This window comes from Stegostoma tigrinum, chromosome 37 (genome assembly GCF_030684315.1).
Source record: "Stegostoma tigrinum isolate sSteTig4 chromosome 37, sSteTig4.hap1, whole genome shotgun sequence".
In the NCBI taxonomy this organism is placed as follows: Eukaryota; Metazoa; Chordata; class Chondrichthyes; order Orectolobiformes; family Stegostomatidae; genus Stegostoma; species Stegostoma tigrinum.
The window spans coordinates 5,590,518-5,607,455 of record NC_081390.1 but is presented as its reverse complement, the minus strand read 5'-3'; the positions used below and the strand labels follow the sequence as shown (position 1 = coordinate 5,607,455).

At 38.9% G+C, this 16,938-nt stretch overlaps 1 protein-coding gene and 1 long non-coding RNA gene across 14 annotated transcripts in view; one reads left to right on the top strand and one right to left on the bottom strand.

Moving 5' to 3' along the window:
- Nucleotides 1-16,938, top strand: part of LOC125467504 (uncharacterized) — a 66,165-nt gene that overhangs the window by 12,956 nt on the left and 36,271 nt on the right. For 2 of the 6 annotated variants that reach the window (XR_009442997.1, XR_009442996.1), the window contains exons 2-4: nucleotides 946-1,039; nucleotides 11,878-11,948; nucleotides 14,999-15,067. This is a non-coding gene — a long non-coding RNA (uncharacterized LOC125467504). Of the gene's footprint in view, nucleotides 1-945; nucleotides 1,040-4,639; nucleotides 5,146-11,877; nucleotides 11,949-14,998; nucleotides 15,068-16,938 lie in introns of those variants that run through there. The other 4 variants (XR_009442999.1, XR_009442998.1, XR_007250651.2 and 1 more) reach the window with 3 other exon arrangements.
- Nucleotides 3,861-16,938, bottom strand: part of LOC125467438 (PDZ and LIM domain protein 7) — a 207,567-nt gene continuing 194,489 nt past the window's right edge. For all 8 annotated transcript variants that reach the window (XM_059640251.1, XM_059640250.1, XM_059640252.1 and 5 more), the window contains 2 exons: nucleotides 12,438-12,553; nucleotides 3,861-11,692 (listed from right to left, as the gene is read on the bottom strand). In XM_059640251.1, the coding sequence (XP_059496234.1) occupies nucleotides 11,603-11,692; nucleotides 12,438-12,553 (206 nt within the window). In that variant the 3' untranslated portion in view covers nucleotides 3,861-11,602. The remainder of the gene's footprint in view (nucleotides 11,693-12,437; nucleotides 12,554-16,938) is intronic.

The window sequence follows — 16,938 nt, the reverse complement described above, 5'->3', positions numbered from 1 at the left end:
AGGTCCTGCTCATCTGACCCACAAGCAGTTAGTGCAAAAGTCTTCTCCCTGAAACTGTCTTCCTTTTAGCTGCTGGATTTCCTGAGGTCTGAAACCTAGCTGTACAGGTTAAACTACAAAGCAGGTTAAATTAGAGACTAGCAAATTCATTGAAACGTTTAAGTTGGCAACCCTCTTTCACCTTGTCTCTATTAAACCTGGACGTGTGTGGGTACAATTGAGTTTGACATTTAAAAATGTTAACATCATGTCATCAGACGTCAACACCAGCCTTTAGTGGTTAAATTTCATCCATCTGAGTCTTAAACAAAACTCCTACTGAACAGCATGCTTTTACTGATGATTTGAAATTTGTGCCCTCTGGTTAATGAATTCCCAACCCCAGAAAATACTCGAAACTTTAGAAAATTTCCTTATTGATCTTTTGATAAATTTTCCAAATGATTCAAAGAAAGAACACAGTGACTGTGGCTCTGTAGGCTAGAAGTGGTGCTTGATTTTTGGGATATTTCTTTAATCCCTTCCTGCCTTTTCATAAGTCAGTCCTTGGTAACAAATAGCAATTTCATGGTACATTGTATTATAATTCAGGTAGTCTTGATAATCTCGATCTTGCCACAATGAGTTGGACCTCTTGGCGAAGCCAGTTATGTTAATTGGCTGGATTGATTGGTGCCACTAGCATAGGTTTTGATCCCTGTTCCAGTCTCCTTGCCCTAGGTATGGTTGAATTTATGTCACTGTAGGCTAGACTCTCAAATGAATCTGTGGGAAGTCCCATGAGAAGTGGAAGGGCTAAGGGTTTCAAAAAAAGACTTTCTGCTTGTTTGCAATGCTTACTTTTGGTATTTTAATTACATTAAAAAGATAAATAATTTTACTTTCTCCTCAGTGTGTAAAGCACATCTGAAACCTAAAAAAATTGACTTGTCTGCTAATTCACAGGAAAAACAACTGTAAGTGAACATTGGGCAAGACTTGAACAAAGCAGGAACAGCTGAAAAGGGAGAGAAATATGGAAAACTAAAGTCAATACAAGGTATCTAACAAAAATTGTGGTAGAGATTAACAAGTTGTTATCAAATGTGAGAAGATTTTGCCAGGGTGATCAACAGGCAGCAGAGCTAGATTATCCACACATATTAGCAACTACTATTTCTGAAGGACCTAACGGTCCTAACTTCGAGTTACCTTTGGTAATAGATCTGGAATTGTCTGCAAGTCAGGATAGAACCAGCTGGGGATCTGTGTCATCTGCTGAATGAACTTTTGCCAATTGTGATCATTTATTTCCTACCAGGACTTTATTGTTCTAACCTTCATCTTGACTAGCAGATGATTTAAGAAATATGATGCCTGTACATTTATCAATCAAAGTCTGATAAGAACCTTTCCCAGTGACAGATGTCTACTCTCTTGTATCACTGCACTGTGTCCCCCAAAGTAAAGGAGGAATTGATTGTATTCTGCAGCCCATTTCCTGTGTCAGCAAGTTGCCATGCATCATGCAGGTAGGGTATTTTACAACAATATTAAGTGTGAAGTTGAGTGTGTATTGAGGCTCAGTTGTAATTTGCTACTTATTAGGATAGATTTGCTTTGAAGCTCACACTGATTGCAGAACAAAGCATCAGGCATCGCTTTCTCCCACAGATAATTAGGCGGTTATGTAACAGCCTATTAGGTAAGCTTACCTCGGCGGTTTCCTCAAGGTGGTACTATCTTATGACCTGTCTGTGTGGCATACTGTTTTGACCTTTCTGACATTTCCTTTCAGTGATGCTCCTCTGCTCTCATCTTAGGGGCGGGGTTCCATAGAATCCCTACAGTGTGGAAACAGGCCGTTTGGCCCAACAATTCCACATTGATCCTCCAAAGAGCATCCCACTCGGATTCACACCCCTCCCCCAAACCTAATCCCTGTAACCGTGCATTTTCCAATGGCTAATCCACCTAACCTATACATCCATGGATACTACGGGCAATTTAGCATGGCCAATTCACCTAATCTGCACATTTTTTGACTGTGGGAAGAAACTGGAGCACCCAGAGGAAACCCACGCAGACACAAGGAGAATGTGCAAACTCCACACAGTTGCTGAGGCTGGAATTGAACGCAGTTCCGCGCAGCTGACGCAGCAGTGCTAACCACTCAGTTACCATACCACCCTAGAGCAGTGGGCATTTAGTAAAGTGCTATAATTGGCAAATCATCTCAGCACACTAAAGAAGTTTCATCTTTTGCCATCAAATTTTGTTTACCTGTGCAATTTATTTTGCAACCTACATTTTTTTGGCACCTATAAATTTTAAAAGAACTACGCCTTTGTAAGAATTACCATGATTGAGTGGCAGCATCCCTTTAAAAGTTACTTGCAATTTGGATGACCTGTACCAACATGCAATTTTTCATTTCCTTTTGGCAAACTCTATTGCTTTATTAGGGTGAGGTTTGGAAAATTGCACCTATGTTCCAAACATCGCTACAGGGAGCATTATTCAGAAATATATCAATTAGTGTCAATATCTGCAAAGCAGCTACAAGTGTAGTTATCCTGTAACTGCAGGTCTCATAATTTAGGTGCTGTGCAATTTCCAAGACCAAACTCGTCAAAAGCAGACATTGTGTCCAAGTAGTTTTGTGCACAGATGGTTATACCTTTATTAGGGATGTAATTTCAATCAGGTAAAAGATTTAAGGAAATGTAGAAAGTAAACTGTTCAAAAATAAGACTTGTCTGTAAATGTCAATTGGCATCAATGTTCCCATTATACATTTTTTTTCTCACTGCAAACGCATACTACTAAAAAACTAAAATTTAACATAGACTTGCCTGAAGAGCTCCATGCAAGTCAAGCCATTTCCATACTGGTTATCAACAGTTTTCACATTGCAGGTAATAATTCATGTTCTTCATCAACAATCAAATGTTGATGTCTCGGGAAAATCTATTTCATCTCAATCAGTCAGGATTCAGGGTTAACACTCTAACCGAGACTGATGGTCATGAGTATTGACCCTACTCCGGAATTCATCAAGGACAAAGTCTAAGCTAAGAGGCCAGTATTGAAGGAGAGCTGCTTTATTAGAGGTGGCAATTTTCAAATAAGTTGTGAAAAACTAAGGCTCTGCTACTGTCAAGGTGAATGTAAAATATCCCACAGCACTATATAAAGAACTGTAGTGCATTTGTTGCAGCTGAAATTTAATTTTTGGTGAACCTCATTAAAACATGGTTACTTTTATTATCTGTGCCATCTGTGGGACCTTGCTGTTTGAAAACGGGCTATTGATTTGCCTACTGTCCAGTTAATATATTTTAAATGTACTTAAGTGGCTTTAAAACTTTTAGTTAACTATCAGCCTGTAACAAGTTTGTCAGATTTCTAAATATATTAAAAAACACACACCTAATTAATACTTTGCCTTTAATGCCACATGCAAGTTTCAAGGTTCTGATCTATAAATGAATAGCATTCCTCAATTTGTAAGATACAGTTTGAGTCAGTGTGGAGTAGATTTATGATGCAGAGATGCCGGTGTTGGACTGTGGTGGACAAGGTCAGAAATCACACAACACCAGGTTCTAGTCCAGAGATAATGGGAACTGCAGATGCTGGAGAATTCCAAGATAATAAAATGTGAGGCTGGATGAACACAGCAGGCCAAGCAGCATCTCAGGAGCACAAAAGCTGACGTTTCGGGCCTAGACCCTTCATCAGAGAGGGGGATGGGGAGAGGGAACTGGAATTCCCTATTTATTCCAGTTCCCTCTCCCCATCCCGCTCTCTGATGAAGGGTCTAGGCCCGAAACGTCAGCTTTTGTGCTCCTGAGATGCTGCTTGGCCTGCTGTGTTCATCCAGCCTCTCATTTTATTAACCAGGTTCTAGTCCAACAGGTTTATTTGAAAACACAAGCTTTTAGAGGTTAGCTCCTTTACCTGATGAAGGGGCTACACTCCAAAACCTGGTGTCATGTGATGTCTGACAGAGTAGATTTATGGCTTTACATACTGAGTATTAAGCCTGGGCAGGACACAGAAAAATTGGGTATGAAGGACCAGACACTGGGAACAGAATCTGCTTGGTTTCCCTCTGTTTAATTTTCTCCTCGCTGCTTTGTCAGGGTAAGGCTCAAGACAAAAAAGATACACATGCAAAATATGAGAGTTTGACTGAGTGATGAACCTCTGATACTTGTGAAACTAAGATTAGAAACAAGCTTATGGCCCACACTTCATATGTTTAGTGCATACAGGATTGTTACAACAAAGTGAAATAATATTTTTTAAGCTCATGCAATTTGCTGAGATTACTACAAACTTTCTCTTCAGTCACATGATTCAATCTTCAGTGCTTAGAATAAAATTTGAATGGGAAAGGATGGGAAAAATTAATAGAATGTAGCTTTGATCACATTGTGTGAGATAATACAGGTGCCCACTATGTATTCAATAATGCGAATTTGTTCAGATAGTTGTTTTAGTTTTGTGCTGTCATCAAGGTGTGTAGTTTACAGCAGCAATTTTTAAGTACAAAACTTGGCAATCATGCCCTTATCTAGCAGAACTCACAAAGCCTATACAACAGCAGTTCTAACATCAAGGAAGTGAAATTAATTCCAATCTTGCCACACAGGTTTCGTTCAACATTAAAGCAACACACTGATTCCATTTGCCATCCATTCGTGGAGTGACTGAAACTGAAACTGACTGCCATTTGTAGACAAGAAAGAGGAAACTGAATAGAAGACATCAGTTCTCCCATCCTTTTCAAACTTGAGGCAACCTCTGAAAGATTTGCCTTGCTCTTAATAAAATGAAAGATTATCCAATGTGCTGGTTCATGCCACAATCACCACAATATTGGAATACAAAATATCTTTGAGTTAAAAATGTCCTAGTTTTCAGTCTGCCTTGTATTGTTGTTCTGGTGCGAGAGCAACTTCAATTTCAGGAATGTCACTCTTATTCTCTTTTGGAACATATCATCACATCAACAGGTGATAAAGACCACCATGATATTTTTAACTTCCACCTCATTGCATTTTAAGAAAGATCTTGTGTCACAAATCAAAGAGCAGTGACTGCACTACAAATAAAAACATTGTTGTTAAGAGTTTTGAGACATTCTGTGGGCATCAAGGTGATTGCTTCTTCCTAAATGAGGGACACATTCATACAACAAAAAAAATGCATTTATATCTCCTCGTTAGCAAAGTAAACAATCTCAAAGTCTTCCAGAAAGGTGGAATCAAAAAATGAATACCAATTGAATGAAGGAGACAGAAGGTGATCAAATATTTGTTAGAAGAGATAGGCTTTAAGGATGCTCTTAAAAGAGGAGATTGATATTGGAAGGTGGAGGTTTTGAATGAATTTCAGAGTGAGGGCCCGAGATTATTAATGAGCTGTCCCCTCTGAAGTGGCCAAGAGTGGAGGGTTGCACAAATGGTCAGAATGGAAGAGTTAAAAGCTTGGGGTTTACAATACTGAATGTGGATAAAAGTGATAAGGGGAGGGCAAAGCTTTGAGGGAAATATTATTTAAATAGATTTAATATCAATTTTGAATTGGTTAATTGGAACTAATCAGACTGTTTTTGTGTAGTACATGAATGCTGATGGCTATATGAAGATAGCATTTTCTTCTCCCTGGACATGGCTAGAAGGCCAAATAATTGGGTGACATCCCATTCTAGACACCTCAGCAATTAACTGCTGGAAGACACAGTCCGTTGGGGACTTCTTAATAATTTCTAATGAACCTGTTCTGGGACATTATTACCTCTGGAGAAGGTGGGACTTGAACCCAGGCCTCCTGGCGCAGAGGTACGAACACTACCACTGCACCAAAAGAATATTTTTTTTCCTGTGAGTAGACTTTGTTATACATATTTTCCACCACCAGATGAACACCCATGTGGTCAGTTATGTATTAACAAGCAAAACCCATTAAGGACAATGCTGATAACAAAAAAAGTGAGGGAGGATAGGCAAAGAAAGGGAGGGGCGTAAATCAAAATGGAGATAGATGGGGAAATAAAGCATTCCACCCCCACAGTACCTACCTCTCTCTGAAGGTATCAAGAGCATTGGTAGACACTATGCATTCCCTATCCAACGACACCCAGGCCTGAACGTAATCACAGAAGATGGGCAGGCAATCAGTAAAGATGACACCCTCTACAGCTCACTGCCCAGACTTGCAGAGCCCTATTCTGTTTTTTAATTAGCCTATTTTTCTATCAGCCTGTTCAGAGATGTTATTGCACACCCCCTGGAGCAGATGGGGTTTGAACCAGTTCAGGGTTGGGGCTGTACCTCTGCAGCTCCCTTCATGTACCCTATCATTGACTCACCAGAGATTAAGACCTTCAAGTGGTAAATTAGTTGGTACTTAAGGGCCTCAAGTTACCACTGATCTGCTTGCCTACATTTCTGGAGGAGGGAAAAGTGTCTGGTTCCACCTAAGAAATAGGTAACCAGCCTGTTGGTTGGGGAAGGGCTTCCATTTGTCTCAATCTGGAGCCAACTGGGGGCAGGACACAGCTGCTGAAAGCCAGGTCTTTGCCCTTGCCTTTGATCTTCCAATTCGTTTCTTCCAGTGAAATCACCCAATGAAAAGCAAAAGAAATATACAACTTCTTTCTGTTGGATCACTTGAAGAATAGGCATCAACTGTGGATCTTTAGAAATCAGCAAGCTGGCAGCTTCTAGCAAAGGAGGCCTCTGCTACTGAGACCTGTGATTGGCCGAGAAATTCTGCAGTGGGTACACAAGCACACTCTTCATGAGCAAGGTCTGCAGGTATCTTAGAGTCAGGATTAATGAGATTGAATTTAAAAATGCCATTTTGCCATTTGCAGAAATGAATTAAATCATTGCAAGTTTAATCACCTTATGATAAAAGTAGTTTTAGAAATAGTACTACTGAAGAATCATACAGCAAGCTACAAATATGATAAACTTTAATGCCAACAGGAAACAATCAGAAATAACATCACAAAATCTTGGGCAGATATTAAATCTTAAGAAGGGCCTTGCAATGTGTGAATCAGCCACTGTGAAAAATGGATTGTTGACTTGACCTCTGGCAGAAAAGCCCTAAACACAGTGCTAGTACAATTTATAAATAAGTTTTCACTGGTTGTAATTTTAAAAAAAATTCATTAATAGGATGAGGGCATCACTGGCTCGGCAGCTTTATTGCCCATCCCAAATTGCCTAGAGGGCAGTTCACAGTCTACCGCATTGATGTGGGTCTAGAGTTACATGTAGGCCAGACCAAACAAGAATGGCAGTTTCCTTCCCTAAAGGATATTATTGAACCAGATGGCTGTTTCCTGACATTTGACAATGGATTTGTGGTCATCATTTATATTCTTAATTCCAGATATTTTGTTGAATTCAAATTCCACTATCTGCCATGGCAGGATTCAAACCCAGGTCCCCAGGACATTATCTGGGTCTTTGAATTTTCAGTCCAGCAATAATACCACGAAGCTGTTGCCTCCCCTCTGCTCACATGAGGTTACAGAGTTCTTGCCTTTTAAGAATGTTTCTTAAATAGCATTTGTACATGATTAAAAGTGATAGTAAAAGAAATTAGACAATTACCCAGCCTCTAAATTTAAAGTACACAGTAAAAAGATTTTTTTCAAATTGCCCCTTTTCTCAGCAGCTCTGTCATGGGCTGGTCAGCCATGTTAGCAGTTTTCCAGGAGAACTGTCACTTACACTATAATGATGTCGGATTGTCTTCTAAGTGATATCCTCCTGTGCTGAGCTGTATCCACACAGACAAATGCCTTAAATATCTAGTGAACATTTAACTTGCAGCGTCTCAATGTTATTACTCCTTAAGCTAAGGTTTCTTCATATCCAACAGCTCTGATATATTTTCTGATCCAAAATCACCAAAGTTGCATTCTGGCTGGTAGCTCCCCAAACTTCTAATCTCTGTATCCTCACCATCCTGCTCTTTCTGCCAACTAGTCCACATTTCTTTCCATTCTTGCTTCTCTTCAACTGCTGCTTGTCAATTTAGGCATGTGCCATCTGTTCTGTCTAAAATCCTGGTTCTTGTCACTTCCACCTCAGGAATTTGGCACCAAAGTCCAGCTACCTGCTTGCTCCAGCACCTGTCTCAGCCTCTAATACTGAGGATTATCCTACAGTCCCAGTTTTCCAGACCTACAGCACTATTCCTTGATAATTTGCTTGTATTCTTTGATTTACTACTTTTGCATACATTGGTATTCTGTTTTGGATCATTCACCTAACTGTTCAACTCCTTTTTAAAAGGATTTCAAGTTTTAGTTCAAGTAGAATAAAAAGGCTGTTTCCCATTTATTACTAAGAATAGATTTAAGTTTTGGGATAAGAAAAGAAGACAAAGCAAGCTAGCACAAGGAGAAAACAGGACAAAGTCGAAATGTGAAGAGAAGTAGTGGTCACAAGCAGAAACATAGAAAGATCATTAGGAGACATGATAGACCAAAAAAGTGAAGCAAGAACAGAAACTGGAGCAAGTCTTCATGGAGGAGCTTCATGGTGGGGAAGTTGTTTACGGGAAGGAAATATATAATAAATCACTCTGTTGTTTATAGTACACTTTCAGGGAGAGATGGGGAGAAAGGAAAGAGAAATAAAAAGGCAAGACAGCTGTAAGGTGACAATACCGGTCTTAGGTAGAATCGATGCTTAGATATAATGGATGTTACAAGGTTAAGGACACAATTCCATACAGCTGATTTTGGTGTTGAGTGATGCGGAAGATGTGAGAATGTAGTGAGTACATCTGATGCAGGTGAAGGGAGAGGGGTTTCTAACCAATAGAAACACATGGGAATTGAAATCTGTAAAACAGGTGACAGTGAATCAGCAGTCTACACTTTGTCCTGTATTAGGTTTCATTGAAATTTCTATTTTCTATTACTTGATTGAAATGTACGTTTAGTTGAGTGTAAAGTAGGGCTGATTATTGCTTTACTTTAGTACTTAAGATCTATCACACCTGTAGTGAAACAGTAATCCCTGGATGATAAGAAGGAAATATTTAATTCTGATGCAGTCAAAGAAATCTAACTCTTTCAGTTTCTTCAGAATTAACCTATTACCTCCCATTTGAAAGAAGATAAGAATGAATAGTGATGAAATAGAAGTTCACAAATCAGCAATTATAGCAGATTTAGTGAGAGAGAGAAGAAAATTTAAAGAAACAACAATTCAATGACAACAGAAAAGTAATTGAAACTTTACTTGATACAGCAGTGGCATAAAGATTGATCAGTCCAAATTAGAAGATTTTTGTTTTAATCCTATGCATCCTTGTGTGACTTTGGAGCTAAATTATTATTTCAGAGTTTAATGTGCACCAAGGTCCTAATAACAACGCCTGCTTCTCATACAGATATATGGCAGGTTATCTCCCAGCTCAATACAGCACTACGTGTACTGCTGATCCATGCTTATTTTGTTCCCCTGGATTGGAAACCTTCCTCTGCTCCCCTAGTTCCCATCACAACACAGCAATTCAGAAGTCACTTCCTAATTGGTCAGGGATTGGAACACCTCTGCCATATAGGCTGTCCACTAGCAATAGTGATCTGCTACTGTGGTGTATTTGCCAGGGTGGCAACCAAGCCTGCCATTTAGGCTGACTTTGGTGCGAGCGTCTTTGGAAAAAATGTACACCAAAGCATCATGATGTCCCGTTCCACCTCACCCCAGCACCACCTACTGAATAATCCCTTGTGAAGATTAGAATCAAAGATATAATATTAATTTTGGCTATAAGCAATACCAGAGGAGATTGGCCAGTTTTAAATTTAGATAAGAGTAGTATTATAATGAATAGTTTAGCATATAAAAAGGGAATAACTCACTGCGAGATGTCACTGTCAGAAAATTTAGAAATAACAAATAATAAAAATATCTCAATTACCTTAGTGGCTCAAAAAAAGGTTACTTGACACTCAGAATGTGAACAAATTATCTGTAATTGGGATTTTCATTTTGATTTAACTATAGCCAATCCACTCAGTGAAACTCAAGGTAGTGCCAAATTTAAAAAAAAATGACAAATCAAACAGGATAAAATGTGAAATATTTTACAGGAACCAGAAACAGAAACAATTAAGGTGCAATTCTTTTCACTCTTCCCTGATCAAAATGGCTATGTTTGAATAAGTTTGATTTCTGATAAGATAAATTCTCAAATCTTAAAACAATACAACTTTGGATGCAATTAGTGATCTGGCCACAAATCGCATCTAAATATGCCATGCATTTTGAAAAAATGTTTCCTTTGAATTCCTGCTCACTTGCATATCTGCCATTAAAGCATCACAATTAGGCAGCACTTTAAAACTGAACACCATTTGCTAGTTTTGGTGCAACACGTTAGCTTTTTTTTCTCACCAATGTCCTTGCACCTAAAAGAACTAATTAGCTTTATATTTATGGCCTCCTTGACTTGTAAACCTTGCAATTAGCAGAAGCTCCCACTGATGATTAGATCACCAAGAGGAGGACATAGCCAGTTCTGTAGGTCGGGCTGATGTCTGCCACTGTTTTTCTAAAGTCGCTTAAAAGGTCATAAAACTTGTTTTTTGTGAACATAATTTGCACGTAAAATTTCTTGTTCTTTTACGCAGCTCTGTCAAGTTTGGACAAATCACATCAACTGAATCAGCCCGAGTGACCAGAATTTCAACATTTATAAGCTTTAAGAAGCATGCAATTGATTTGTCACATTGCTATTTTGTAACCAAGCTTATTTTAAGGTTCAAGACATATTCTAAAGCATAAATATGGAATCATGTACAGTTGAGAGAATAGTGCCCAGACAGTCCCACAATGCAAGCAGGTTGTTTTTTTCCCCTTCACCTCCAAAAACAATATAAATGGGGATGGCTGTGGCATAACTGTCAATGTCAAATGTATCCCCACTCAGATTTTTGCTCGATAAGGGACAACTTAAAAATTTTAAACAAGAAAGTTAAACTATGACATTGTTAGTAGTTGCCTGGTTTAACACATCCACGTACAAACACAAATAGTATGTGGCAAAAACAAAGTATCAGTGTGATTACACCCCAACTTAAAGTCACTAACACAAAAGACAAGACTAAGCCATTTAAAACAGTAATTACAGACATAAACTTAAAGGATAGCTGCTTAATGCAGGTGGAGATTTTATCTGTTCAATAGGAAACCTGCTGGTTAAGAAAAATATTAGCTATCAAATCAGGATCAGCAGAATAGTATTCATCGAGCTTAACTCTGTAAACTTTCCAGTTATGTGCAATGTGTTTTGTTAGTATTGAGTGTGCCTGATAAAGCATTGTGTGAAGCTACTGTAATTGGCTGTGGAAAAAGTGTGTTCCCACAATATCCTGCAGCCCACCCAGCAACTGAGGTTGTACAAAACACTCACAATATTATTTAAATTATTTGAAACTTAATTAAAACAAAATAAACAAGAATGAAAAGACTTAAAAGGCAGCTGTTGGATCTTTTTGTTGGATAGCTGCTGTCCATGTTCTCCTTTTAACTAGGATTTCCTCCAGGCTTTCTTTTGATGGTCCCTGAGCATCTCAAACATTAATTGCATGAGCATGCTTCTTGCAGAGTGGCTTGTCCTTTTTGGAATAAAATGGCTGACCTTCTAGATTTACATGGCACACCTGTAGAAAAATGAAATTATAACAACTTTAAAGATCGGACACTGGTGTCAAACTGTAACCAATGCACCTCACCTTACAAATTGATTTTTCTGACTATCTTTTTCACAGTACAGAGGTGGATTTTTAAAAAAGGCAGAATCATGGTAAACACCATGCCAGTACCAACAGAGCTTTCTTTCTTTCAGTTCTTCCCATGGTTGGCACATGTCTCTCCGAGATGAAAGATTTGGATCTTGATTCCAGGCCTATGCCAGTGGTATGTATTCTTTAATGAAGGTCAGGGAATGTAGAAAGCTATTAAGGTAGGCCTTGCGTGCAATCACTCTTCAATCATGGAGAATAATTTTGCTGTCAACAAATCTCATACATGACCCAGGTGCATTGTGGTATTTTGCCTGTGTAAACCTGTATGTTTCCACCTTGGCAATTAATGTAAAGCAGTCCACTGACTGTCACAAACCAACATCTCATTACTTTCCTGAGATGATTACGCAACAAATGTAGGAAATTTATTCTGTTTATGCACATGCTTGAAATACAAAGTAACCAAAGCTTAAAATAACCAAATCTCCTCCTTTTAAATTTAAATTTACCAATCTATATTTATGGGACAAATTGATTATATGTTTCACTTTGTCGCATAATGGGAATATCAGCAATATTACGACTAGATTCTCCTAAACATTCCAAGGCCATCTCAAGAAGACGAGCAATCTCTTCGAGGAACCTATTCCTTCATACGTACAGCACAGATGAAGCAGGTATCATGCCAGGTATAACCCAACGCTTCAATGAATTTATCGCCAGCCTCCACAGGGAAATCACAGCCATGGCACTTAGTGCTGAAGAGGGCAATGTAATCTGGAAAAAAGAAGAGAATCATTCACTTTATCAGTGAGAAGAAATAGTAAAGACAGAAAATCAAACATGAGGCTAACTATAAAATTAAATAAGTCAAAAATAAGTGTGCCTCAGTCAGGTAATCTGACTATAGAGAGATGTACTTATCGTGCCAGTTTCCAGCTGAACAAGTACAATGGTCTGGTCTCGTACATTTGCCTCGGGTTTCTTGTAATTAGGATGAGTAGGCTTTTGTGGTGACTCTTCCTGTATTTGCAAAAACTTCTTTATTGTGGGAAATGCCAGTCATCTCCTTGCCCACATGACTCAAAGGACAGCCTGGACTGTGACGTATCAGGTGGTGAACCCCAAGTGCCAAATAATTTGTCCAAACCAAATGTTTTATGTACCCACACATCTGGTTAAACATCTTGTTTAAATTCAATATTACTTTACAATAAATAGGTTATTTGGTTTACCAAACTTTAGCAGTCAACTGTCCCATCGTATAGTTAATTCCATCTGTGAAATGTCAAAGATTAGATTAAAAATTGGTTGAATATGGCTGTAAATGTTGTTATGTGAATATAAGTAACATTTAGATACGTTTAATTAAAATCTGGCATATATGTAATAATGTGGACGCTGATATTTTTGGCAATATAAATTCATGCTTGAAAGGAGGAGCACAAGGAGCTAGAAAGATGTTGACACTTTTGCCAGGCTGACAAAATATATTTGTACAGTGATCACTAACTGAGGGAATTTTAACCTTCAAATAAAGTATTGCTTTGGGTGAGATGGGAAGTTTTTTTTTAATCTTAAACCTAACCTGGTCACTCTGATTTTAATGGAGGCAGTCAGGACGAGTGATCAGTCCATTTTCAAGAAGCAGGTGAGTCACAGCAGGTGCAGCATGGTGGCTCAGTGGTTAACACTGCTGTCTCACAGCACCAGTGACCTGGGTTTGATTCCACCCTCGGGCAACTGTGTGGAGTTTGCACATTCTCCCTGTGTCTGCACGGGTTTCCTGTGGGTATTCCGGCTCCTCCGCCTCCTCTTTCCCCCCCCCGCCCCCAGTCCAAAGATGTGCAGGCTGGGTGGATTGGCCATGCTTAAATTGCCCATAGTGTTCGGGGTGTGTAGATTAGGCAAATGGGTCTGGGTTAGGATGCTCTGAGGGTCAGTATGGACCTTGTTGGGCTGAAGGGCCTGTTTCCTCACTGTAGGGATTCTATGAGTCACCAAAATCTTTAAAGGAGGTTCCATGCCTCCATTTTAACAGCTCATTGCTGAGTCCATAAAGTAAATGTATTCATAGCACAATTTGTGGGCCAAGAGGGGCAAGAGATTTTTTTCCTTTTCTTGGACTGGGAGTGTTTCCTATCTCCACAATCACACATTTAAATATAATCTGCCAGAATAATTCCCATCCTCCCTCATTCTTCCCTGACTTTGTGTTTTTTCTGCGCTGTCCGTACCATGTCTGTGAGCTTGTACCCAAATTTTTCTGCCCAATAGATCTGATTGACTAACTGCCTGACTGTCAGGTGGGAGACCTACTGAAAAACTGTTTTTAAATAAAAAAGGCCTAATATTAATTTCAGCAGAATATCTAGAAAAATTGGGCCGGGTAATGAGGTAGTATTGTTACTGGACTAGCAATTGAAAGACCTAAGTTACTGCTGTGTCAATACTATGTTTGGACCCCACCAAGGCAGATGGTGAAATGTGAATTCAATTAATAATTCTGGAATTGGAACAGCTAGTCTAATGGTAATCAATGCTAATTGTTGTAAAAGCCCATTTGGTTCATTAATATCCTTTACGGATAGGAAAATCCGCTTTCTTCACGTGGTGTGGCTGACATGTGACACTAGAACAATAGTGATGTGGTTAATTTTCAACTGCCCTCTGAAGTGGCCTAGCAGGCAATTCAGTTCATGTGCAATTAGGAACAGGCAACAAATACTAGCTTTGCTGACAGTGTCCACATCCAGTGAAAGAATAAAAATCTTTATACCCTTTACCTGGATCTTCCCAAATACCTGGGAAAAAGTCACCCCTTAATAGGAAATACAAATACAGGAAGGAAGCAGAGTACACAGCTGATTTATTTCCCCTCAAATGCTTTTAAAAATAAATAGAGAAATAGTGCAGTGTGACCAAGTTTTAGAAAACAAATGTAGTGTCTTACGGATCTGTTATCTACCATATGGCCAATTGGAGCAAGTAGGCAGCACAACATAAGCAGTAGTCAGCACAGCACATGTAATAAGAGGTGGTCATTCAAACAGGAAACAACATATACTGGGGAGCAGCCAGCGGAATTTTACAAGGATTGTGCAGGAGGAGTCAATCAGATTATTGGACAGAAGTTTGCAAGAGATGGGGGGGGGGGACAAGTGCCAATATTGCAAATGCCATGTCAATTGAATGTGAATATGTGTACATTTTTTAATTCAGTCTGCTTAGGGATGTAACGATTCACCTCTGGAGCAGGTAGAACTTGAACTGGAGTCTTCTGGGTGAAAGGTATGGAAATTACCACTGCACTACAGGTGCTCTAATGTGAATATGTGCATGCTCCGGGTGTGATTAAGAACAGTTGATGCTAAGTCTCCACCTTGGCGGGGTGGGGGGATGTTGGAGTTTGGTCTGCAGAAGACCTTGCCTATGTTGTTCTGGCCATTGAAAGACAAATCAGCTCCTGCTTCTTTCTTTGGTAGAGGGGCAGCAGTGGCATAGTGATAATGTCACTGGACAAGTAATCCAGAATACCAGGCTAATATTCTGGTGATACAGGTTTAAATTCCACTTTGACAGATAGTGAAATTTGAATTTGTTTAAAATCTGGAGTATAAAGCTAGCCTGGTGTGACTATATAACCACTGTCAATTATTGTAACAACTCACTGAGAGTAGGGCTTTGAGTCTACTCCACCATTCTATACGATCATGGTTAATCATCTAACTCAGTACTGTTTCTGCTTTCTCTCCATACCCTTTGATCCCTTTTAGCCTTAAGAATCATATCTAACTCATTCTTGAAAACATTCAATGTTTTGCCTCAACCTAGTATCTGTTGTAGAGGATGCCACAGGCTCACCACTCTCTTTGTGAAGACATTTCTCCTCATCTCAGTCCTAATTGGCCTATCCTGTATCATTAGACATTAACCCCGGGTTCTGGACATCCCAATCATTGTGAACATTCTTCATCTGGTTACCCTGTATAGTCCTATTAGAATTTTATAGATTTCTATGATATCCCCCCCTCATTCTTCTAAACTCCAATGAATATTGTCCTAACCAATCCAGTCTGTCTTCATACATTAGTCCTGCCATCCCTGAAATCTGTCTGGTAAACATTCACTGCACTCCTTCCAAATCCAGAACATCCATCCTCAGATAAGAAGATGAAACTGCACACAGAACTCAAGGCATGGTCTCACCAAGACCCTGTATAATAGAAAGTAGGGTGCCAACAAAAATGAACCGATAAATTATTTTCAGACAATTAAGGATAGCTGCAGAAAATCGATGTACTGGTTATTTATGATGCTAAATGGGAGGAGCTACCATTCTAGCAACTTAACAAAGACAGTCAGGGAAAACAAATGGAGCAGGATACCAATGGTAAGACTGTTGGATTTCATATTTTGCAAACTACCAACGTGTTGTCAACATCATATAGATGGCAATATTGAATTGCAGCAATGAATCTCTTAAAGCTAAAGACAGATCACTAACATGTTAATGCAAGATTTTACAAGACCAAAATTGTTTGAGGTTGCATGGAAAAACTAAAAAGAAAATTAATCGACAAGTCATATTTAAAGTTAGGACATGCAGCTTAAGATATTTTGTGTAGAGGAAGAGGGAGAATCACAATTGAAACATTCAATGTTTTGACCTCAACTACTTTCTGTTGTAAAGAATACCACAGGCTCACCACTCTCTATGTGAAGAAGTACTCTGGAAAGAGTACATTCATTGGGTACAATAATCATCACTTTTTTAAGATTTTCTATTCTTACAAAAGAATTACAGATTATCCAGTCAATGTCAGTATTCTCACTTTTTTTTCTCCTCCTCTGTTTCTATTACTTTTTGTGTTCTAGTGCCTGGAAGGTGAGGAAACTATTTTAACTAAAGAAACTCTATAGAGTGAATATTCCTTCCATATCTTGTTTGCAGCAAAATTATAAACATATATTCTTTGCTAACGTATTTGTGTCTTTCCTGCAAATGACACAGAAAATATTCTTCTGAGTAATATTCATAAGTCGGCTGAGATTCACTCACTGCTCACTCAATAGTAATGAGTCATGGAGAGCAATCCATTACCCAATAGAAGATGCATCAAAAGATTCTGCACCCAAAGAAAGGTGTTATAGCATTCACA